At 39.0% G+C, this 26,346-nt stretch overlaps 1 protein-coding gene across 1 annotated transcript in view; it reads right to left on the bottom strand.

Moving 5' to 3' along the window:
* The window catches only part of CSMD1 (CUB and Sushi multiple domains 1), a 1,163,462-nt gene that overhangs the window by 801,902 nt on the left and 335,214 nt on the right, over positions 1-26,346 (bottom strand). Inside the window, exon 3 of the mRNA XM_061460659.1 lies at positions 17,225-17,337. Coding sequence (XP_061316643.1) covers positions 17,225-17,337 — 113 coding nt within the window. The remainder of the gene's footprint in view (positions 1-17,224; positions 17,338-26,346) is intronic.

Genomic DNA, 26,346 nt, shown 5'->3' with positions numbered 1-26,346 from the left:
GTTTCACTAACTTAACAGAATACAGGACTTCAGTTTCTAGATTCACATAAATACTTCTGGCAATGTGCAATGCTGGTTGGGAAAAGTATATTGGAGAATGTCAGTATGAGAGGGAAGCTGTGCTATTACACTGTGCATACTGCCTGGTTCTTGCTCACCAGAAGGTAAAGGCTGTAAAGGAAGAACTTGAGCTCTGCCACAGAGCTGATATTTAAGGTCTTCAACAAGGGGAGAGAGATCTTTTTCTCTTTGTATTTTCCATTCACACCGATTTTATCTTTTCAGCGCATCTACGGAGCGGACCTGTTGTAGACATAGTTCCCTTTTTAACTTAAAATTCTGTACCATAAGCAGCTAAGACTTCAGTGAAACTAGTCCCTAATATCATCTGCCCCATTAAAATTAAACTCAATTCTGCTTAGCATGTCTATAGTTGTGGCGACAGTGGGATGAGGACCTGAGTGGTAAACCAGCTTCTCCATCACAAAAATGCAAACACGCACAAGATCAGTCGAAAGTTAATGGATGAGGAATGGGCTCCAACCACGTTTTATACAACATACCCATCCTGCCACGTCCATGGATTCCCATTACTGTGTGTGTCAAAGTAATTTAAGAGTAAATCTTTGTTAAAGTCGCCTAAATTGTCTAGACTAAGAAACTTGCTCTATTTTATTTATTTAATTTCCTTTTTATTTAAAATTTCCTTCCTCCAAAGTCTGACCCTAAATAAGCTGGAATATCAAAGAGAATGATTTTCCAACATAACCTGGACGTTTTTTTTTGTGTTCAGCTTTTCAATTATTGTATCCTGATGTTTTTCCCCTCCTCCCTTACTAATTTCAACTGTATCAGTTCATCACACAGTGAGTGATCATTTTTTTGATGTGATAAATTTGATCTTCATGTGCTGCAAGTCAGGATACCATAGCTTTGTTAGCATATCTTTTGTCACTTCACACAGTATCAAATGTGGTATAATTGTTTTGCCTTTACTATCCATTCTGCTTAAAAGTAGTAAGAAAACCCAACAATTTTATGTATTTTAAAAGCCAGTAGGTATTCTAAAAGTATTCATGCAAATAATTCACACAAGCATGCATCAAGTACACTTAATAACATCAGCATTACTCGTGGGTTACTCTAACTTGCACAGGTAGACATACTAGTCTTCACAGTTTGGTTTAGTGATTACAGGTTCAGGTCCAAGACCACTCCTTGCATCTACCCCAAAATGCCTACTCCACTAGACCTAATGGGTTACAATATACCTTTTTAGTGTCACCTACAGTCTAATCACCTCACTTTCCATACCTGTTGCTTTCAACACTGTAACATTGTCAACTCAACCTTGTTACCCACTTCTGTTGACTCTTAATATTTAAAACCATGATGACACAGGATTTAGTGAACTTATCTGGGACACCAATTTTACCTGTTACATGAATTTGGAGTTCAGTGGAAGCACAATGCCAAAACTGGATGCATCACAGCACAGAAGTATCAAAGCATCAAAACACAAAATAAGACACTGATTTTTGGACCATCATTCTCATGGCTACCAACAGATTACAACACACTGACTCACAACTTAAAACGTTTTATCCTTTGTATCAGTGTGGGCTGGTCAACTGCTTTAAGCAGTCCACTGATCAGAGGAACTTGCTACTTCTGTTCTTACAGATTTTCATGATGTCAACTTCGATCTGAAAGAATACCCACACTGAGAACAGTCATTTTAATGCAAGATAGATCAGCAGCTTAAAAAATACTGAAACCATCAGTAATCTGTATTTTTTCTATGTTGTAACTCCACTTTCACAATTAGCAATTTGCACCATATTATACTGTAATGAAATCTCTTGAGAGCACTTCAAACTGACCAAGCGAGACACACCAATTAAACCACTGAACTGCAGCTTTATCAGATAACTTAGTCTTGAAACATTGTTAGTTGCTAACCACTAATGTTTATAATATCTTGAATTTTATACAGCATCGAAAACACAGAAATTACATTCAACAATAGTTTAAACAAGACTGTAATAGTATATTTAATTAACATGATGCCAACTAATCAGTATTTGTTTCCTACATCTGTTAACCCAGTATTATTTTGGTGTAGAACTGCAGTGCTGTTATCTACATGCCTACAAAGTGCAAACTCAGCTCTGCACTCAAGAAAGGAAAAGGGAGGGGAAGGGAAGGATGTGTTTCAGTGCCTTGTTTCTGCCCATGTCCAGCAGCAAATAGACAGCAGAATAAAATAAATTAAAAATACTTCTCCCAACACATTTTACTAAGTTTTGGCTAAGGCTATAATCAGGTTATATCCTGTACTCACTCCCTGGATTTTAGTATACTACTGTGCATTTATGGCTTATTTGTTTTCACTAGTTTTGTGGTTTGGCTTGTGTCTTGGGTTGGGGAGGGAGGGCTTGTTTTTTTATTAAATGCCTCCACCACTTTTGTTTTTCTGAGTGAAGAGTTTTCAATAGCAGGGTTCAGAGATTCAAAGGTCCCTCAGCTTGTTAGAACCAGTGTCAATTCCACTGATACCAAAAAAAAAAAAAAAAAAAAAACATAGCTACTTATTAAGAAATAAAAAATAAAAATTAAGAGCTACAGTGAACTGCTTTGTTATTCAGGAATCAGTATTTCAGGAAAAATGAAAAAGAGAAACCTGAGTATAAAAGATTTCAAAATTGATCATGAAGTTCAACTGAACAAAAGCCTGAAATTACTAAGCCTACAAGGAGTGTATTTTCTTCCTTCTCACTTATACTCCCTCATCTCTCACAGACCATAGTACACACAATCTAAAGTCAAACTGCCTTTACTACAGAACTTCTCTTTAAATGCAAAGATTTTGACTTTCCACTAGTTATAAAGTGAGACTAAAAAAAAAATAAAAAAACAAAAACAGGAGAAGCTAGAACAACAAAATGACTTTGAAGTGCTGAGAATGGCCTAAGCACTACAAAAAGCATCACTACTGTGCCCCTTAAATGGTGATTGTAACATTTATTTCTGCAAAACATGTAACAGCAGGGAAATATATATCAGCTTTTGTTTCACTCCCCATTTTCCTTCACAAGCTATATGAAAAACATAAAAAAAAAAAAACACCTGCTACTGACAAGCATGCAATGAGCAAATTCTCTTTAAAAGTCGCAGTTGCTACGGACTGCAGGTAGAGGGTCTCAGTAACAATGTTGTTAAATCCACAAACAGGCAGATCTCAACACATACCTGACTCCTCACATTCAGCAGTAGGATTTTTCCCTCCTTTCATTTAAAGGTGTATTTTAATAGATACAAACTCACTACTTTCTCCCTCCCTCTTCCCAAAAAAAAACAAGCAAACAAACAAACAAAAAAAAACAAAACAAAACAACCCACCACAACAAAACATAATACATAATGCTGGATCACATGTGCAGCACTGAAATATGTTCCACTTTGTTTTAGTGCATTACTGTTACCATTTGGTAAACTCCTACAGCAGAGCCAACTTGACAGCATTGAGAACTTCAGTATCCTACACACGACAGCTGTCCGATCACCCACTGCCTAATTTTTCTTCTCCAAAATACAGCTCCTCAGTGCTTTATTACAATTGACATTTTTAAATAAAAACAAGCAGAATAAAATTCTTTAAACCAAGAAAGGTATTACTAGAAAAGTCCAGCTCCTCTGGTACAGCCATACTCTTATCAGAAGCTAAAAAAACAGGCAGGCACAAACTCCCTAATAGCTGGCTGATTTAGAAGCCTACTCCAGTTACAAGAAAACAGGACCCGAATTAACTGCCTCCCTGTTGGTGCTCAGCATCACCTAAGAAAGTTAAAAATGATGCTTGGCCAAATTTTCCTCTGCTGTCCCCAGGAAGCTGCACAAACAGGGTACATTAAGTTGGCTACATCTTTTAAGGAATAAGCAAAATTTCACATAGAGCAGAAAGCTCAGTTTTCTCACCAGCTTCTGCTTCCAAAAACAGTTTTTCATCTCAAAACAGAGTGGGAGGGGGAAGCTGCCCCACTTTGTTTTAGAAAGTCTCATGACTTCTCTCCAGCCTCTAAAATAAAATATTCCTAAAGAATCTAAGAACTCAAATCTGTAGAATAATTAAAAACAACCTAAGAAAGTAACATTCTCAAATAAACTATGTTTGAAGTTAAGAGCGATTTCCATCAAGATGACGCATGTTTTTCTACTGAAGGTCCTTCCAGTTTAAATGTTTTCTGTAAACCTGAGCACATGGTCTAAACCTTAGGTTAAGAAGCAGGGACACATACACTAGGAAGAATATAGGCATGCTCTCTGGGAGTGTAGGGTAGGATCAGAAATGTTGAGGCACAGCTGGAGCTGAATTCTTGTAACAGATGTGAATGGTAAAGACAGCTTCTACGGTTAGGGTAATAGAAAAGAAAGACAAAAGAAATTATGCGCCCCCTGATAAATGAGACAGGGGATCTAGTGATAACTGACATGAGAAAACCGAGATACGCAACGACTTTTCTGCCTCCATTTTCACTGGCAATTGCTTTTCCTTCATCTCTTAAGTCCCTGAACCTCAATGCAGGAAATAAGAATGAAGTCTCTCCCATCATAAGAAAAGTCAAAGTTTGAGACCATCTGCAGAACCTGAATGTACACAAGTCCATGGGACCCAATGAGATGCATCTCAGGCTCCTGAGGAAATAAGTAGATGTAGTTGCTAAGCCACTCTCCACCATATCTGAAAAGTCTCAAGAGTCAAAGGCCCCAGCAACTGGAAAAATAGAAACATCCCACCCATTTTTAAAAGGTTAAAAAAGGAAGACCCTGGGAACTACCAACCTCTCAGCCCCATCTCAGTGCCTGATAAGATCATGGACCAGATGCTCCTGGAAGACACGTCAAAACATGCTGAAGGCAGGAAAGTGATGAGCGACAATCAACATGGCTTCATCAAGGGCAAATTGTGCCTGACTTATCTAGGGACCTTCTATGATGGAATGACTGCATAAAGGGACAAGGGAAGATCTACACATCACCTACTTTCTGCAAGGTCTTTGATACAGTCCCCTGTAACATCCTTGCCTCTACACTGGAAAGATACGGATTTAGCAGACTGACTACTCAATAGAGAAGAACTCGGCTGGACAGCCATGCCCAAACCGTTGCAGTCAACAGCGCAATTTCCAAATACAGAGCAGTAACAAGTGGTGTTCCTCAGGGATCCATATTAATATGGATACTGCTCAGTATCTTTATTAAGAGCAGAGAGTGGAATTAAATGCACTATCTGCATATCTTCAGATGACACCAAGCCAAGTGGTCCAGTTGATATACTTGAGGGAAAGAAGGCATGCCATCCAGAGGGATCTTGACAGGTTTGACAAATACACCTGTGCAAACCCCATGAAGGTCAACAAGGCCAAGTGAAAGGTGCTGCACCGGAGCAATCCCTGATACCAGCACAGGCTAAGGAATGAATGGACTGAGATCAGCCCTGTGGAGAAAAGACTTCGGGATACTGGACATAAGCCAGCTATCTGTGCTTACAAAAAAGCAATCATACCCTGAGTGGCACAAAAAGAAGCATAGCCAGCAGGATGAGGAAGCAATTCCCACACTCTGCTGTTGTGAGACCCCACCCAGAGAACTGCAGCTCTGGGGCCCCAGTACTATCAAGTCACAGACCTCCTACAGCACGACCACAAAAAAAAATTGTCAGAGGGCTAGAACACTTCTCCTATAGAGGCTGAGAGAGGTAGATCTGTTCAGCCTGGAGAAAACAATCCAGGCAAACTTCTTTGAGGCCCCTTAAACTTACAAGAATGAAGGAGGGAGACCTTTTACCAAGGCTTGAAGTGATAGGGCATATGACAGGGTTTTAAAGCTTTGAGTAGATTTAATTTAGACAAAGAGGGCATTTTTTATAACAAGGGTAGTCAGGCAGTGTCCACACGAACATTCAAGGTCAGGCTGGAGAGGGCTTTGACGAATCTGGTCCAGTAAAAGATGTCCCTGCTCATGATCGATTCAACCCCGTAACAGCCTACACCCCTTGCCAGTTCAAAGGAATAAAAATCTGCAGACAATTATTCTAGATTAAATAGAGATTTTTCTGGTTTATTCTGCAAAAAAAAAAAAAGATATAAAAGCTGTAAGCCATCTTTGCCAGTGGAAGCAGATTTGTAATAAACATGAAGTAGTTATCAACTCTAATGCTTAGTAGGCCACAGGGACCTTTTTAAAAGCAGAAATATAGTTTTCATAATAAAGAGTGATACTACTTTAAATAAAGGACAACAGCATAAATAAAAATCAAAAAACCCTGCACTATGACAACTACTGGGAACCACACATCAGACTGGTATGGCAGAAAATGCCCTGCATTATATGAGATGTAAACCCCAATACAGCTTTCCCTCCTTTGTACCAAACACAGAATAAATAACTTTCTTTATAAATAACTTCCATTACAAATGAGATCAGAAATCAAGAAAGCCACAGTAGGACTTTTTCCAAGTTCATTAAAAGCTAGGTGTCAGTTTCATGTGTCTGGGGCAATATCATTAATGGGGACCATTCTGAGGTAAACACTACTGTACATATATGATAATTAGAAAATGAAGTAGGATTTAACTCTTCAGCCAGATAGAAGTCTGGGGATAACTACATTGAGAAACTCCAAATAATTTGGCAGTGCACACAAGACACTGACAACATTTTAATTTTCACATTTGTAAAGAGAAAAAGACCATATTCAGAACTGAAAATGAAGCCTTAACAGAATATAGGCTCTTCCTTTAACTATTGTCATCCTGGTATTTGGCAGCAGTTGCTGTTTAAAATAAACCTAGAATGCAGGCAGGGAAAGACACAGGCTACTTAACTGAACTGAAATCTTAGCTCCAGCAAATCTGGAAGGCTATGAAGTTATTCCCCCCCATCCCAGTTGACTGTAAAATAAACAAGCAAAAATGCCAGCTCTGTTGAGTCACGTTGTATGGCTTGTTTCAGAAAAGCACTTGGAGAAAAGATATGTTCCATATAGTCCTTATATGATTGAATTGAAAAAAAAAATCCAACACAATTACAGAATTATGGGAGTTTTGACATTGTCTCTCAAACAGTTGCCGCACTAAGAGAATATATTTTAACTTTGAAAATTAAAGTCCGAGTAGAAGAACCGCAGCATTTCATAAAGCAAAGCCAGCCTTCCCCTGCTAAATATCCATATTAGTTTCAGCTGCAATAGAGTTAATTTTCCTCACAGTAGCTTTTATGGGGCTACACTTTGAATTTGTGATGAAAACAGTGTTGGTAACACAGGAATATTTTAAGCAACTGCTAAGCAGTACTCACACAGCATCAAGGCCTTTTCTGTCCTGCCAGTGAGTCAGCTGGGGGTTCACAAAGAACTGGGATGGGATACAGCTGGGACAGCTGACCCCAACTGATCAAAAGGGGATCCCATACCATACAATGAAAGTCGGATGGGTGGAGTTTGGCCAGAGCTGCCATTGCTTCAGGATGTTCAGAGCAATGGAACTGGTCTTCCCATGTAAATATTCCATTACCTGTGATGGAGCCCTGCTTTCCTGAAGATGGATGAACACTGGTCTGACAATGGGAAGCAGTGAAATAATTCCTTGTTTTGCTTTGTTTGCATGCACAGCTTTTGCTTTGCTTGTATGCACAGCTTTTGCTTTACCTGTTCAATTGTCTTTATCTCAACCCATGAATTTGCTCTCTTTTCCCATTCTGATTCTCTCCCCCATCCTACTGGTGGGGAATGAACAAGTGGCTGCGTGGTACTTAACTGCCTACCATTGGTACGAATTGGTCCTCTGGTTTGGCTGCAGTGATTATCACTGTGGTTTGAGTAGCGACTGTACTTGTTGCTGGGGGTGGTGCAGCTGCTGTGCTTGGAGCTGGCATAACCGCGCTGTCTGTTGCAGTCGAAGTTTGAGCAGCTGCTGTACTTGCCACTGGAGTAGCTGTGCTGTTCATTGCAGCCAAAGTTTGCGTAGCAACTGTACTTGTCGCTGGGGGTGGTGAAGCTGCTGTGCCTGGAGCTGGAGTAGCTGTGCTGACTGTTGCTTTGCCCTCAGATCCACCGACATTCTTTTCCTTTTGAAGGTGCTGGATAGTGTTGAACAAGGCCCTGTAAGCATAGGCCAAGCCCCAGCACGTTGCCGTGATTTGTCCATCTCTGGTATGGCCAGAATGACCACACACCTCATTTAAGTGTTTTACTAATTCTTCTGGATTTTGCAGTTGTTCGGTAGTGAAATTCCAAAGTACTGGAGGGGCCCACTGACCTAGATACTTGCCCATACTATCCCACACACCCTGCCACTCATGGCTGTCCAGCCTCAGGGAAAATCTCTTGGTCCTCCTACATCGTCATTTGACCCCAGACAAGACACAAACCTGACTCTGCTTAACTCTTGAAATCAGTCGAGGGCAAAACACACTCTGTATGAGTGCTAGCATGGTGATTCCCATCACCATCAGCAAACAAGTCTCAACAGCATTAAAAGGCCATTCAAAAGCTTCAAAACTCTCAAATGTAAATAGTCTGGGGGGATGACTGGGAGGGTAAAAGGATGTCTCCTTCACAGGTTGAGCACCTGAGAAGGAGAAAAAAGATGTGTAATTGCTAAGCACTTCTATTATATACCTCCCAAAGTATAAAGGTGGTGACCACACTGGAAACATAAGCCAGATCAGTTTCATGATCAATGATTCTATTGTATTACAAGTCATTACCATAAAGTACAATGAGACAAAAACCTTAGCCCAAGCCCCACACTTGAAAAACACTAATACAGCAAATACCGGATGGAAGTAAGATATGATATAGTGAAACTGTGAGATCAAGAGGAACAACCTTGAGAGCCAATAAATCAGTATTGTGACAAGTGACTATTAATCCAGTCAGATCTGTCCTTATCTCAACCCCTTGTGCCCCACATTGGACGCCAAAAAAAACTGTTGTGGTTTAAACCCTAGCCAGACAGCTTGTTCACTCACTCCCAGTGAGTGGTGCCAGGCTCAGAGCAATCGAGGATCGTCCCCCCTCCCCAGGGCTCTCCCCTTCCCCACTCCCAGAGGAATGGGGAGGAGGATCGAAAGAGTGCAACTCCTAAGGGTTGAGACAAGAACAGTCCAGCAACCAATGTACAATACAAATCACACCGCTACTACCAACAACAAGAGAAAATAACAAGGGAAGAGAATACGATACCACCAGCCAAGAAACGAGTCCCACCCGGAAGCCCGTGTCCTTCCAGGTAACTCCCAGTTACCCCCCACCCCAGGCATGACGTGCTGTGGTATGGAATACCTCCCTGGCTAGCCTGGGTCAGGCGTCCCGCCTCTGCTTCCTCATGGCTTCCCCTCCTCCCTGGCAGAGCACGAGCCTCACAAAGTCCTTGGTCAAGGTAAACATCACTTAGCAACAACCGAAAACATCAGTTTCACCAACATTGTTCCCAGGCTGGAAGTCAAAACACAGCACTGCACCAGCTACCACAAAGGAGAAACATGACTGCTACTGCTGAACCCAGGACATGGGCTTAAACCATAACAACATCACACCGATTCAAATCGGGCAATGACTGCACTAAAGAAATTTTGACACTGCAAAAAAAATTCTTTGACATATTTTTCAGAAGTTAATATTAGTCATACAAACACATACTATGATGGCAGATAAGAACAAGCATTAAGCAGGGTATTAATATCAGTATAGCTGGGATGATGACCTGTGAGGATGTAGATTAGATTCACCAGAATCTCAATACTCAGCAGCAGAGAAAACAAACCTCTGTACCAAGTTACTTAGCTACAAAGAAAGAGGGAAACAATCCCACTACGACTCTGATTCTCTGCACTAGAATGAGCTGTTCTGGTTTAGAACTGCCACCTCATAGTAGCAGAGATAAGCAACTCAGTATTTTCCTCTAGGAAGCCCGCTTTCACCAAGTCATTTTCCTGTTGTGTTTGTGATCTCAAACAGGAGCACAGTTTTGTGGAGGGAGGATACAAGCCCACAAAATGATTACAAGGTATGAACCACCGACATTATGTTTGCTACCAGTTCATGCATCAATGACAATGAATATAGTTCTTAAATGGATCAATAAATCACAAAATAATCCCTTCCAGAATCAGAGGTAGTCAAAAAGACAGTTCCAAGAACCTACTCTAAGACATATAATTCCTTTTCTAAGGGCTAATAGCCACACACAAAGGTTGTCTCTGCATTAGGGATTGAGTTGGGTGAGAGCTGTAAAGTAGGTAACAGCCATCACAGCTTATAATTGGACTAATATAAAGGGCAAGGCTATAGCAAAATAATTCTTCCATTAGATATGAAATTCACTGGTTGATGATGAGTTCTATAGCCATTAATTTTAATATTATTTTTCCAATTCAAGTAGAGTTTATTCCATCACAACTACTCTCATTACAGTGCTTTTTTTTCTAGGAAAGAACTTCCTAGAACTTCCAATTGGGAAGTTTCTCACTGTGGGCAGTTTAGGAAATAACATCCAAGATTCCTGACTCCTGGCTCTTTGAATATCATGGAAATGCAACTCTGAAGTGTTTTACTGGTGAAGGAATTTCACTTCTTTTTTAACTGATAAAGCTATTCACTGTAAGTCCTCATAACTACCAAAAAGCTGTAGAGTATACTTGTTTTAAGTACAGTTATTTCTTCTATGCACTATCTCTTCATGTACTAAAGACTGAAAAGAGAATGCATAAGAGTGCAGTCATCACTTGTCTCTACCAATAAAATTCAGTCTCCCATAAATTCAGCCATTCAGAGCAAGATTTAGATCTATTCACACACTTCAGAGCATTGGCAGAGTATTTCACCTCTCTCTCCTCAGAAAATAACTTTTGTTTTTCTTAAGTTCTCTGAATGCATGTAGCCTTAGAAGTATTTTTATTTAGCCATTATTGATGAAGTGAACTCTTCTGACATCTAAATCACTGATATTCTGGATCAGCTAACAGAGATCACACAGAATACTCTCACAGCACTGCCAGACCTCTTCTGCCCTGAGATTTTGCTGCTACACGTCATGTTTTGACACATGAAATAGCTTTATTTTTAACTGCATTATGATTTCTTTCCTGTATGTCATCAACAGTCATTCAGACTGTATCATTCCAAAAAGATGTTACTTTTATGAAAATACACTAAGAATTTTTTTAAGGACTTCGAGTCAAAGAAGAAAATCTATACTGAAATTAATTTGAAAAGAATAAACTACAAAAACATTAAGGAAGAAGCATTTAAAAACACACACACAAAAAAACCCTACTCTATTAACAGAAGTAATGACCAATTACACTAAGAGCCAATGGTAAAGTTGCTAGTTAAGACGTACAGTTGTCAAGATTACAAGAACACCTGTATTTACTACAATGTTAATGTTAGTTTTGTTTTCTTAATGAAGAAATGCTAAAAAGGTAGTTTGCGTCTTCAACATTGAAAGACATTAAGCTCGGATTAAAATTTACACTGCTTCTTTCTCCAAATATCACAGTAGAGGAGGAAATACTTACAGATTTGGGTTCAACAAGCAAAATCCTCCCCAAAAACTATACAACAGAAGAGAACTACAGAGCTCCCAATGTCATCACAAATATTTGTTATAACCCTTGGACCTCTTTCACTGAGGTTCAGGAGTCATATTCAACAGTTCAGATAACTGGAACAATCAAGTAAAATATATTCCAATAGGTAGACCACCACCTATGACTAAGCCATACTAGTTGACTGGTAATGGCTGAAGATTCAGGAGACTACTTATCTCACACTGAATAGCAGGGGATTGTTCATTAGGCATAGGAATCACACAAAAGTTATCTTCTTGCCAATTTGGCTTCCTACTCTCAGATTATTCAGTTTGTTTTGAACATGCCCATTCCTAGAGAGTAACAACTCTTACCACTGTACCACAGTTTACTGGGACAACTAAACAGCCATTAACTAATACAGTTAAACTCGCTGACAAGCAGCAAGCACTTTCAGGTGCTGATGCAGTGAAAAGCAGGGTTTCACTCTTAAAACTGTGCAGGAAAGGTATTTTGGTACTTGAGGGGAAACAAAAACCAAGGAACATTAGCTTGAGCCCAGAGGTCTTATCTTGATCGAGTTCACACTGACAGGCAAAATCACAGTCTTGGGAAAGTTATCTTGGTAAACTCACTGAATCAATACAAGATATTAATATTACCAAGCTGTTGGGGAAAGTCTTTCAATTTTGTTTTGGTTTGGTTTAAATAGTTCAAAGATTGAGCCATAAAATCAAAAGAAAAAAAGAAAACCACACCAAACAACAAACATTCAGGGAGACTGTCAGGAGCAGCAACGGAAAAGGAGAAAAAAAAAAGAGAAAGAAAATGTCTTCAAAGACATACTGTGAAAATGTATCTCTACTTTCTGCTGCTGATGCTGAAACGGATTTAAAAAGAAGCTTCAGGGATGCATAAGGCAGGATGAGGTGACTGCCAGTATAAATGTTAATGCTGGGTGTGAGCAGAAAGCTTTAAGAACTCAAGAACAAATGAAAAAAGGAAGTATGCCCTGAGGGCAGGTAGGATACAAGGATGTGCAAGAGCTCTTCCTTTGGCAAAGAAAACCTGCTGCTATAGAACAGAGGTCAAGGAAAGGAACTAGCACATATCAAGTCCAGTACATCTGTCTTGTTATTTAAACACCGTCCACCAATTCTTCATTACAAAATGTGGTTGGAAACAACAAAAAACACCACACAAAGAGAAAACTGAAATTGCTTAAAATGAACCAAGGATTGTTAACATTTATGGGTAGTTTGTTGTTTACTGGCAGGCACTGGAGCAGCAAAATATAAGCTAAAACCCGTGACATTTCATTTTACATTGATGACTAACAATGTACTGTGAATTAAGCTTTTCTACTTTTATTGAATTTTCTGCACTTAACAACTGGGTTCCCTGAATAGCAGGGCACACTACTTTGTTAAGCAAGTCACATAACAATTCACCATACATAAATTAAGTATGTGTGTGTAACACTGCAGATACTGCTGTCATTTAAAGACTGTTGTTCTGCAAGTATTCTATACAGGAGGAATACTTCTGACTTTCCAAAGAAAATTACTATATTGATAAAGCAGTGCTTAATTTTTACTTCTGTTTGTAGCCCTCAGAGTACCTTTTGTTAAAAAAAAAAAAAAAAAAAGTCCTTAACCTCATTCTAGAAAATAGGAATTTACTGATTTTTACAGGGAATTAAACAAAATTGCATGAGCACTTTCGTATTCTCCCCATGCACAACCGGCAAAGCCTAAGTATGTCTTACATGATGTAAAGCAAAGTCAATTAAAAAACAAAAACCAACAACCACCACAAATTACAGAAACTCCCCAATCCCAGTGCTGAAAACTTGGTTTTAATTACACAACAATGATAGTAAATAAATGACAGGTTAAATAAATTGACAAATTCTATAAACTGAACTTGCAGGTTCTGAAAATTATAGTACTTTTCCCTGCTATAGAGATGCATATGAAAACTGCATACGTATTCCTATATTCTGGGAATTAAATTAATTCAAGATTCCATCTGTACCAAAAGTTGAGAGTGCTGAAGTGATCACTGAGGAAGCTGTAAGAATTATCAAGTAAAAACACTAGGTATTATCAGAAATCAACATATAAATCTGGTGAAGCACTGATACAGTAAAGAAACCTACATTTCAGCCTAGAAACTCGGCAACTGCCCAAACACATCAGTGACATGTTAAAACTAAATGGTTCTTGCTGGTCTACTGCCACAAATATCATATTTCATCAAGTTTTAATATTCACGTGGTATATGGGTGACAGCAGGCTAAGTCAGGCAAGCACAAGTAATCTTCAAGGGCTTAGAGCATCCTAGTGCTTCATAGCTTCATAGCTCTACAGATTGTAAAAACACAAACAATCTGATTCTATCACTGCTGCACAGGAAGTGAGATCATAAATCAAGAATACACTCAATAAAATGCACAGATCAGAATCTCAGTGGGTTTAACTTCATAGGCTGTTTGTTAGGTCTTCAAGTGGTTCATATGCCTTCTTTCCTGGTCCAGCACCCTACTGTCATTTACCAGGAAGTTTAAATTAAAAAGATTATCTTGCAGACAGCAAAAACCTCCAAACAGAAGCTGCTTTTCTCGGCAAAAGGAGAAGCACAGAATCTAGACCAGTATTAAGTCTTTTGAGAGATAAGAATTGTCAAAACACCAGCTTTTTCCCCACATGATCACACTTAAAATACTGACTTTCAGTAGCAGAGCTAACTTTGAAGACATTCATCAATCAATCTACTTTTTTAATTACATGAAAGTAACAATCCTTATTAGATGAAATTTTTCTATTCAGAAGAGTGGCCTGTCACAAGACCTGAAAAAAATACTAGTGTTGCAGTCTCCCAGAAAGTATATATAAATTAGTTCCTTCATTAGTCCTAATATTTGACTTTTTCTCATACCTATTTCATCTGCTACTGTAAGATGAGTGGTATAGTTCCAGAATGATTCCCTCTCATAGCGCTGCAAGGCTTTCCCCGCCCCCCCCCCCCCCCCCCCAATGCTTTGTCTGTTTGCAACATTCAAATGTTGAGAAATTCTGACTTCTCTAATTATACATCAAAATTTCTGTTACAGATCACGTCCCCAGGTATCATAAAAACACCACAAAACAAAACCAACACAAACCACAGAATTTTTAAACACACTGTCCTTGCCAGCTGATAATGCAGTCAAAGCTTATCGCCATTTAAGATGTTTAAAACACTGTTTATCAAGCTCTGGATTACAACCTCATAGTGTTCCAAATTCTTCGACATCAGCAGTCAGTAGCACTTCAATGCTCCCCATGCTTCCAACTGAACAGCAATGCACTTAAGAGAAGAATTACAAGAGCTGGCTAAACCCAGGGATAAATAGGTACTTCCAGCAGAAGCAAACACGCTTAGAGATGGGTAGTTGGCAGAGCTTACAAAGGCTTCCAGTAACTGGTTTGTATTTCCCTGTCCCAAAGGAAGCTATCACATGCCTTCACACAAAATCATATATAGCATAGGAGCCAGAAGGGGTCACTATTCATAACAAGCAGTTTAGGGAACAGCTACAGGAGTTCTTAAAACTATGGGGCTTCAGTAACTTAACTGGCAAAATCACCCCAAGCCTCCATAAAGAACATCTAACCACTCACTGCTACAAATCCTTCCCAATGCACAAGTCCCCACTACCTATCTGCACACTGAGACACTGTCACCCAAGTGACATTCACCATTTCTTCTGGAGTTGGATGTCATATTTTGAAGTCAATTTAAAGCTCATGGGCCACACCAGGTTTACAGCACTAAATCTGAACGGGGGCAGTGTTGTTTAACCAGAAAGTGGTCCTATCTGTCACTGTTAATTACAGCTCTTCTTGCTGGGGTTTTTATAAGAAAGTAGGCCAGCAGGAAGTGTCATTATATTACAGCCTGTGGCTCTGTGCATGTGTTCTTACATTGACAGTCAAGAGACTGTCCTTTAGCATTCTTCACTGTCTTTTTCAATATGAAAAACAAACTGCTCAGACTGCATAAAAGGATGAAATATGCTATCGCATGTGTCTGTTAGACGAGAGTAATTCAGGTATGTAGAAAGCAACTTCCTACTGAGGTGACAAGAACAGGTCCTGGTGTGTTCATGACTTCTGATGTTCCTTTTCAAGCTTATGAAGACTATTAAAATGAAACTTCCATAGCCTTTCCTCACATTTCAGTTAAAAAAAGACTGATTAGCTGACTTACCAGGTAACAGTGTTGTCTGCCAAAGCCAAGGCAGGAAAAGCTACAAAGGAAAGACATACTGCCGAGCTACCCATCCCAAACAGAGAAAGCTCAAAACAAAGAAATTTGAGTTAGTCATGAGACCTCCTATGCCTCTATCTTTCTCACCTATATAACCCACTCAGTGAGGAGACTGAATTCAAAAGATACTTAAAAACTCTGTGGTTTCAAAACACTAATCAAATATGAAACAAAGCTAAGCATCAATATGGAATAGACTTAGGTACACTCAAGAAAGGGCAGTAAAGTTTCAAGGGACTATGAATATTTCTAGGAGAAAAATGATAAAAGCTTACCCGAGCATTTGAAGATACCTGTGGTCTCTAAGTTACTTTGACTTTTTCCTAGAAGTGGTGACCAATGTAATGGATTTATACACTTGCAACTGCTACTCCTAATAAATAGCTACAAACCATACTATCATCTAGATTCCAAGTTTCTACATCAACCCTGTAATAAAAATTATTTTAAATTCTGTCACTTCACTGGCTTCAGGCAGCTTTTCCAGAATAAACACTTTCAAAGGATTATACATATGAAACTAATCTGAAACCAAGCTTTCTGAAACTTCTGCTACTCAAAGCCCTGCATTTCCTGTGAAGTTACCCTCCGGACACCCTCACTATCCAGCAACACTAAGCGACTGACTTAATGCCACTGTATCTGGTAATTTTCCCAAACAAAAGGTTGCAGATCTCATAAAGCCTTTTGTACAACCCAAAGTAATAAGGAAATGGTATCAGTCCAGCTTTATGAGCTTAATTCTTAGTAGACACTAGAGTACATGAAATGCTTGACCTTGTTATTTACTTTCTCCCCCTAGAACTGTGCAGCCATCTTCCGCAGAGCCAGTTTGCAACTATTTAGGGGTTGTTTTTTCTTTGCTTTGTTTTAAAATTTACATGTATTATTGTTCTCATTTATCTTGTTTTAGTTTTCCACAAGGAAATCAGTGATTGATTTTCAAGACCAGTTTGTATCTATATCTACTCTCATTTTTATCATTATAGCCCTTAAGTTAAACATTGCTCAAAGAAGTTGTCAAAAAAATTATTTAGGAAATAAGAAAACCATTTCAATGTTTTTTGTCCTGCTTTCAAAGCCTGACAGATTTGACTAAAAACTCCAGCAGATATTAAAGTATGAGTTTAATTTAAATTTCAAAATCAAGACTACTTACAGCTGTGACGCAGTACCATTTAAATAAACTATAAAAAAGTTTATGCAATATTCACTCATGATTCAAACTCCAAACAATTAAAACAGAAACATCACATTTCAACATGAAAAACATGTATCAAGTAGGACAAACACGTGATAGGAAAAGAGTTCTTACCTTCATAGACAGCTTTGAAGCCTTGAGCACTGACAGCAAAATCTGTGGTGAAACAGAGGGTGAGGATAGATCCTGTGCTCACAATAGATGATGGAAGCTGAAATCCAGATAACCTGTGCAATAAGAAGGCACAAAAGAGTGTAACTTAAAATAATAAAGCACATGAGTACGTGTGATGAGCATTATGACCACCATTGTGTTTCTACATCTGACCTGCCAATGCATGATGCACTTTACCCTGGTGAAGTCTCAACATTCACTGCAACATTTCAAACATGCTCTAGAGCTTTTTAGCCCTCCTATTTTAACATGTCTGTGCACTCTCAAACAGAGCACACACTAAAAGAAAGACCTGTTTGTATCTATTGTTTTGTTGTTTTTTTCCAATGGGATTCCTCTCAAGGTGAGGACAAGTAAATTTAGGATACCTAGAAGTAGATACCCAGGCCATGACTCACAGAGAGATACCTAGCACAGTTTGAAATAGCATGGACTATCTTGTCTCCAGAGAAAGCACTGATCTCTTATGTTCAACGTCATGTAAATTAACTGACCAGAAAACAAAACTAAACAAATCCTTCCATTTAACAGCTTAAGAAAAATAACCTTACATTTCCTATCTCATCAGCAGTCTTAACATAGAAATTGGCACTGTTCATAAGCTATAATCACATTGAAAAACTGATGTTCAGACTATTTTCCAAAATAAACGTTTTGACTCATTTTGAGGATAAAACAGATAAAACCACTTACATCCTTTACTGAAAACCCACTGAAAACAATTCATTAAACCTGGCTGATACTAGTGAAATGTTGGTTTCTTAACAAAAACTTCACATAAGTGAGATGTAAGATGCCAATACTGTCCAAGTGTACTGTCACCTTACATCACCAGCTAATTTCTGTATTTTGAAATAGGGGCACATGACTCACTGCATGCAGACCAATGCACCAATTTTATTCACCTTTTATTCAAACTTCTCCCTGAAAGAGCTTTTTGATTTCAGGCATTGAAACAGCTCATAAAAATAAAAAGCAAAGAAACACACACACATTTTTAATCTGGATGGTCAAGACAACACATGCCTTTAAAACAAACAAAAAAAAATATTTTGAAGTTTACAGCACAATGATGCTATAGTTCATTAATTGGCATCTGGAACTGCAGAAGATAAATAACTGTAAACAACATACTAGTATAGCTGCATCACTTTCTTTGCAAAATTAGGCTTATTGAAGACTACTCTCATATGTAAAAACCATGGAAAAGTAACCCTATGCTTGAATTAAGTCAGTAAGGTGGTTTCCCATCTCTTTCCAATTTTGAGTTTTGGAAAAGAGACTCATGTGAGCTGGTGATCAAAGCAAGGAGAGCTTTAAATACACATGAAGGCATACAGTCAAGGCAACATAAGTCAGGAAAAAGCTCTCTGCAATTTCTCCTTTCTTTTTAAGCAAGATTGTCTTCCATGTGCTAATTAGCTGCTTGCTCTCATCTTTTCACCTTCTGTGTACTTGTCAACCTATTACTCCTTTTCCACCTCATTTACTCCAATTCCAGAAATAACCAGGTTGATTTTTCCCCCTCAATCCTCAAACTGCGGAACTACCACAGGGCTTGCCACATTTTATGTTCAGAATTTTGTGGGTTCTCTCACCTTCACTAGACATTGCACTTCTTAGGGAAACGTGCCTCTTGTTCTATTTAATAAATTAGAGTGGTTACTACTACTGCCCTACATCTGGAGTCTTCTGTACGAGCTCGTTATTAATTTAGGATATGTATTTTCTGATCTTACTTACACATCACTTTGAGAAGGGATTCAAAGAATTGTGGGTTTAGGGAGGTGGGTTGGTTGTTGGCTTTTTTTGACAACACTGCAACTTTTTGGAGCAGAAAACTATCATGCATGGTAGGAGAAGGACGGAAGGAAAGAAGGAAGGAAAATGAGGTTGAGACACACAGAGAGAAGCAGCTAGCCTCAGCACTTGACACTACACAAAGAGAAAAAAAAAAAGACAAAGATGCTATATGACTGAAAAACCATACAGCTTTACAGCTTTAGCTACTTCAATCCTGATCAGCGTTTGCTCTACTTGGTATGGATTTGGTTCACATAAATGAACTTATCTAACAGCAACAAGCCATCCCAAGTTCTTGTTACAATTTTTAGACCTACCTGCTTTGATTGTGTTACAGTAATAAGTATCATTCCTAAAACATGGATTCTTTATCTGCTCAATAAATAAAATTGTTTCTATAGTATCACCCTTGAAATACTAGAATATTATTCTTTAGGATAACTGACACTGCAATTCACATTAGAAGATGACAAATATACCCTTTTATACCTTAATCAGTACACTTAAAGGTTTTACAGACATAGGAAACAGCAAGTATGTGGTAAACTTCAAGGAATTAGTACATTAACCTGAAATCTACTGGGGGGTTGGTTTTGGTTTTGAATTGTTGTTTTTTTTTTTTCCAAATTCTTTACATGACTGTAATCCTAAAAAAGATGGAAAAGTCTTGAATAGAAAAAAAACTCTGCATTTTAGTCATTTAACAGATTACCTGGGTGTACCCTTGTTGCCTGAAGTATTTCTGAAAACATCTTTTCAGAGTATTTAAATAAATTCATTGAGACCAAATGCCATGAAATTGAGTGCAAACAAAAGCTAAACAGCAGATGAAAATTTACAGTGTTAAGACATTTCCAGAATTAAGCCACTGCTAACCTACCTATCTTACTAGCATTTTCAGTAGGTAGTTATAGCTCATGAATCATGCGTTTTGCAGATCCATTTCATCATGCAGGGGAAAAAAAGGGAAAAAAAAAAAATTACCCCCCTTCACATGTTTCTTTACTTTGGAAATGCACCTTGGCAAATTAACATGTATGCCTTTACTGCAACCAGAAAGGGAACTGTTTAGACAAACAAGTGTGTGTGGTAAGAGAGCAGAATCATTTCAAGTCCCTTTCCTAATTTTTTGACACATTTGACACAACTTGCACGACTTCATACTGAGCATATGGCAGTACTTTAAGCTTAAAATACTGCTACATCCATAACTTTCAGTAGCATTAATCTGCAAAAAATGCACAGACTAAAATAGTTTTTCACCACAGATGGAATATATTTAGCTTGTCTATAAAGAAACAGTACTTGTAATAGGAAGCACAGTGCTAGACCAGTACTGAGTTTAGCCTCTGTTTGGGGGAAAAAACGCCCAACAACCAAAACACACATTCGTTTTCCATTGTCATTTCCTAGATCTTGACATTCAGCCATTTCGAGTGATAAGATCTATAAATATATAGGGTGTTTTTTTCAGTAGCATAGCAATAGATCCAGCTGGCTCCGCTCAGAGCTTCTCCACCCTCTACATAAGAGGGCAGATTTTGGGACTTCCTGGTACTAAACACTGTACAGCAAGTCCTCTGGGGGTCAGCATGTGACATTTTTTTTTTCAAGGTTTAACAATTTTCTTGGGAAATTTGGGGGGGGGAAATACCCACCCAAACAACTACGACAAAAAAACTGCATCCATAAGAACCAGTTCTTTTTTCAAATTATGACAATGAAATCTATGAAGACAATTATAATTAGTAGGAGAATCAGATCTGTTAAACACCTTTAAGAATTGTGCCTGACACATACATAGACACATAAGTGTATTTAAAAGTGTAATTCTAAATTCTGATTAAATGTACCAAAAGCAATTTGGATCCGCACAGTAAACATACAGGTCATTAACTGCCACAAGAAACACTGAAGAGCTGTCTGCAAACAATGTTGTACCTTTTCAGGTTTTACACACTATCATTAAAATTGTAATTTCATGTAGAGGCCATTCATAAGTTCATTCTGTATCAAACCCACCGCACCACATGAAAACACAGTTATTGGCAGGGGCTACTCAAAGATTGTGATGATCAACCACAGATCAGAAAGACAGGCAAGTCAAAGGGCACCCTGAAAGACTAAAGCTTCAGGCTATTTTAGTTCTCTACTGCATCACAGAAGCTGATAACTAAGTAAAACACACTGAGAATGTTCAAAACAGGGGTATCTCACAGTTGGCTTAACTTGAAAGCATCCGAGAACTACACTGTCAATAAAAAGCAAGAAAACCCCTTCCATGTTTTAGGCATAGGATAGCACTAACAGTCAATAATATGCATACGCAACTCGGCATCTGAAGAAAAAGCTATCAAGATACGCCTCTGGGCACTCCCGCCATGTATTGCTGATTTTATTCATTTACTTAGTACTGCCTTTGCGGTGGGCTGATCTTTGCCAGCTGCCAGACCCGCACCCAGCCACACTCTCACCCACCCTCTTCAACAGGACGTGGGGGAGGGGAGGCAGGGGGTGGAGAAAATATGACAGGAACGCTTCTGGGTTGAGACAAAGACAGGGAGATTAATTACTAATTATTGTCACAGGCAAAACAGACCTGACGTGCGGAAAATCAGTTTAACTCACTGCCACTTGTAGTGAGAAACGAAGATAAATTAAATCAAGCCCCATCCCCCCAGCTCCCCAGGCTCAACTTCACTTCTCAACTCCACTGCCTCTCCCCTCAGGCGGTGCAGGGGGATGAGGAATAGGGGCTGGGATCAGACTGTAACAGTACAATTTCTCTTCCCTTCCTTCCTCACACTTCTACTTAGCTCCAGAATGGAGTCTGCACGGTCTGCGGCTTCTTCGGGAAACATCCACCTGCTACATCGTCACCTGTTCCACGTGGCACATGGGAATCATTACTCTGTCACCTGAAGCACGTCCTGCCCTCTTTCTGCACGGACCTTAGTGTCCGGAAAGCTCTTTTTTCTCACTTTTTGATCCCTGTTCCCTCCCTCCGGTGTTTCCTCTCTTTCCTCACATGCACCTCCCTCCGGCACTCCCACCCCGAGATGCGCGGCTGAGCCCTGGGGTGGGTGGGTTGGATCGGATCCGGCTGGAATTGGCTGCATCCGGCACTGGGCACTGCCCACCTCTCCTCACAGCGACCCCTGCAGTCTCCAATGCTAACGCCTGCGAACCTCCACTAGTACGGCCTCGGGGATACGAGCGGGGGGTACCTCGGAAGCGCTATGTGTTACTGCGTGCCTCAATTTTGTGTATTAAAAAGTCAAATCATTAATATGCTATCTTAACAATTTGAATCAGTTTAAACTTCCTGGACACATCTGGACATAAGAGGAGGTGGCAGCTCCAGTTATGCCAAAAAAAAAAAAAAAAAAACAAAAAAAAGGCAAAAATAGCAGCAATGCTATGAGAACATGATTACAGGATACCTACACATAACGTGACTTTTATGAAACCATTTGCTATCAGCAACAGGAAGAGTTACCCAAAGGTTCAGACACATAATGGTGCATAAAGCCAAGGGATCAGCATATCCATTCCAGCACACCAGGCTGCTGTTACCTGCCATATGTGAAACCACAAACACCTTATCTTAGTAATTTACATCCATTCTGTCACCAAGAAGTGAAGTGTTAACGCTTGACTCAGATACTATCTTCTACATAAAGGAATGAGGTGCTACCATAAGATTAGTACTAAATCTATAATTTACAACTGATTTTCTATTACAGAACAGAACCTAAATATATATATATATATATATAATCACACTACTCCCAGCCTTTTTAAGTCACAGAAAAAGGGCAGACATACAGAAAAAGTTGTTCAAGGTCACAATTTTCATTCAAAGGTTCCAATGCAGTGACTTTTCTCAAGGTACAGTGACTGTTCCCTTAAAAAAACTACAAGAAACACTGGGACAGGCAGACCCCCAGCTCAGAGAGCACATCTAGTCCTTCACACAAGGATCGCCCCTTACTTCTCCACCTCTGCAGCATAAAGAAAATACACAGCAACACCTCCTCACATTGATGAGTATTATTCACCTTTCTTTCCTAAGGAAAAAAATAAAAAATAATTAACTAAAACTCCTTAGATATCACATTTCTGACTCTGGCAGTACCAGATCTTTCTCAGTGATGTTTTCTCCAGCTTCTCCCAATTTATAAGCCCACAGCAGCACCTCCACAATACTCTTCCAGCCCCACCCCCAAGGAAACTAACCTCAAAGCCACCTCATCAGATAGCTACAAGACTTCTTCCATCAGCTGCCTCACTTACACCACAGCAAACACCTGCAAACCCCTTTAGCTGCTCCCTGATCCCTCATTTGATTAACTAACACTAGGTGCTCCCCTATCCTACTAACTAGAGGTAGTTAAGGTGTGCATACCTCATTAGAGGAGCACTAGTACTAGCAGTATGCAAAAGGCTTATATTTCGTTTGGGTGCTCGTCTGCATTTTAAGATTTATAATCTCAATAATTTGTTCTGAATAGGCAAGAGATAGACTTTTTAATTCAAGCCTTTTACCACATAGCTAAATACATATGCATTTTTTTGCATCATATGGTCATATGAAAACTTCCTGATGTTTCCTGTGACATTAGCTTAACTAGGAATTAATTGCAGGAATTATAAGATTAATGTTTTCCTTGTAATGGAAAGATAGAAGCCATCAAAGAGAAAAGCTCCCTCAGTAAAGTCCAGAAGGTCCCTTATAACCAAACCCCACAGATTTCAGTCACTAAGCGAAAAGAAGCTGCAAGCTTAATAATTTTGACATACTTAGCCTTTAGAAAAAGCAGTTGGTTTTTCTAGTTGCCACCAAACAGCTATAGTAGCAAGGCTTACATCTGCTACAGGCAGCCCTGATGCTCTAAAACAGCAGCCTGCAGTTACTGTGCATTAGTAAGGCAGCAGGAAAACATGAGATGAGTTGGCCAGCATGGAACCTTACACAGTCGTGAAGGGGACCGAAGCGGTGGCAGGTCGCAAGAAAGCAGCAGGGCTGAGGGCTTCAAGGGGACCACAGCTGCTGGGAAAGGCCTGGCAGAGCTGGGCAGCCGGCAGGCTGCAGCCACTCCAGCACGGTGAGATCACACGACAGAACTGAGAGGGCAATTCCCAGACCTCTTGCCGCCAGTGGAAGGGCCTAGTGGGGTTTGTGGCTCATGCTGAGAAGAGGAGGGCTTGCCTAATGGGAAATGACAGCACTTTCCCACAGTCCCAGGCTCCAGAGTAGCTCAAGCTGCAGAAGAAAAAAAGAGTTTATCTCTGAAATGCTGTCTGAAGGACTGGAGCCAGGCAGAAAAACGAACCACTAGACCATGGCACTGCTCTATGACTACGCAGAAATGCCTTTTTTTCCTGGCATACCTTATCATTACACCATGTATTTTCTTATGATTTCTCTCCATTGTACACAAAATTCAGCCTCAGAAATGGCTTCATATGCCTCAGTGCTAAATTACTTTGAAGAAAAAAACAGCTAATATTTGATAAAACTGGACAAAAATAAAGTAGTGCTGTAAAGAGTGCCAAAAATAAAGTACTACCATAAACCATTGATGCCAAAGGGAGAAACACAGTGCTTTGAGACAAATAAGTTATTTCAGTTACTATAAAGCTAATGACTCCTTGTGCTTGAGAAAAAAGCAATTGAAACTTCGAGTAAGGTCATATAATCCAGGTTAACAATTATACAAACAGACTACATTTCTGCCTTCTAACGGTACCCAGGTATTTAGACCAAAGGCACCTCTCGGGTATGAGCCCAGATGGACCCAGTAGAAGTAAAATTACACAGGTGTAAATTAAAATGCAATTTGATTAAATTAATTAATAATTATATTCCAAATAAGTCTTATTTTTAGAAAACTATGTAAACAGGTTTCACAGGCTGAATTAAGTCTTCAGGCCAGTTACCTATATCCCTGTATCTGTTAGCTCACTAATAATAGTATGATGAGTTTAACAATAAAAACAGAGTAGTAAGACCACTATTAGTAATAGATTACATGCAAGATTTAACATATTTTATTAAAAATAAAATAATCAGGAATGGAGTCAGCAAAACTAAGATCTTCAGTGATTTTGCCACTTGAATAAATGAGGATTAATTTTATTTGAAAATTTGCTTTACAGATCCATTATAAGTCATCCATAGTGTTGCAGAGCATATTCATGCAGAGCACTTGTGAGTTGTTTGGAAATGAAAAATGTACAGCACTCTTCATCTGAGGGAGAAAAAAAAGAAAAAAAAGGAAAAGAAACCAAAACACCCAAACCCTCAAAACCCTATCACAGTTACATAAATGGTATTTTATGTCTCTACTAAATGAATTTTAGAGAGGAAGAAGTTTGTGAGCAGGACTCTTTTTCTCTTCACAGGTCAGCCAATAATAAATGAAAAATCACCCACATTTCAACCTCCCTAGGTTTTAGAGGCTCACCTTTTATTACAATATCAGAGCACCTCTACAAAAATCCAGTGAAACAAAGCCAGTCTAAATGAAAATGGAATGATAACAAGTGACATAGAAGCCCATAACACACAAAAATTGCTGGGGAAGGGGGGGGGGGGGGGGGGCATATAAATCAATTTCTGAAGCTTTCTTTTAACATTTTTACAAATTAGATTAGTTTGCCAGCTGAGAAAAAAATATTCTAGCATTTTTGTTGGCACCACTTTAAGCAAAAGGCCTTGAGGAAAAAAAATATATGCTTGCAAATATTTAAATAGGTCAGATTTTAGTACCAAGAGCAAAATTTTCCTTTGCAGCAATAGGGAGTTATGTAAAAAAAATAAGTTACTGTCCAAATATGAGTGCATTTAGCAAACCATTTACATAGTGCTCAATGTAGATTTCTGCCTAGAACTTTATTCTGAGAACGTATGAATCTTCAAATGTGGCCTATGTTACACAGTACAATTTTGAATATTTACATGGCTTTGCAGATTTCCATTGTCTGTTTTGCACAGGATAACCTGTCTGGCTTGTTTTTAATGCTCAATTCAAAATACATACTAACATACTAATGACTGAAGTAATTCCCATTAGTCATCTGGGATCTGACTGTTCTTTGACATTTTTATTGACACTTATACCCTTTTGGATTAATGAAATAAAATAGGTCATCTAATTAAATATTTACATGTTTCTAGAGAGTTAGATTTTCTATTTTAGCATTTTCTAGTAATTATTTTTTTCAACTGCTCTTGCCAAAATGGCATTTTCTTC

The sequence above is a fragment of the Pezoporus flaviventris genome, unplaced genomic scaffold (genome assembly GCF_033815535.1).
Source record: "Pezoporus flaviventris isolate CSIRO_AGI_PZ_B2104156 unplaced genomic scaffold, CSIRO_AGI_Pfla_v1 ptg000031l, whole genome shotgun sequence".
In the NCBI taxonomy this organism is placed as follows: Eukaryota; Metazoa; Chordata; class Aves; order Psittaciformes; family Psittacidae; genus Pezoporus; species Pezoporus flaviventris.
This window is presented reverse-complemented; position numbering and strand designations above follow the sequence as displayed.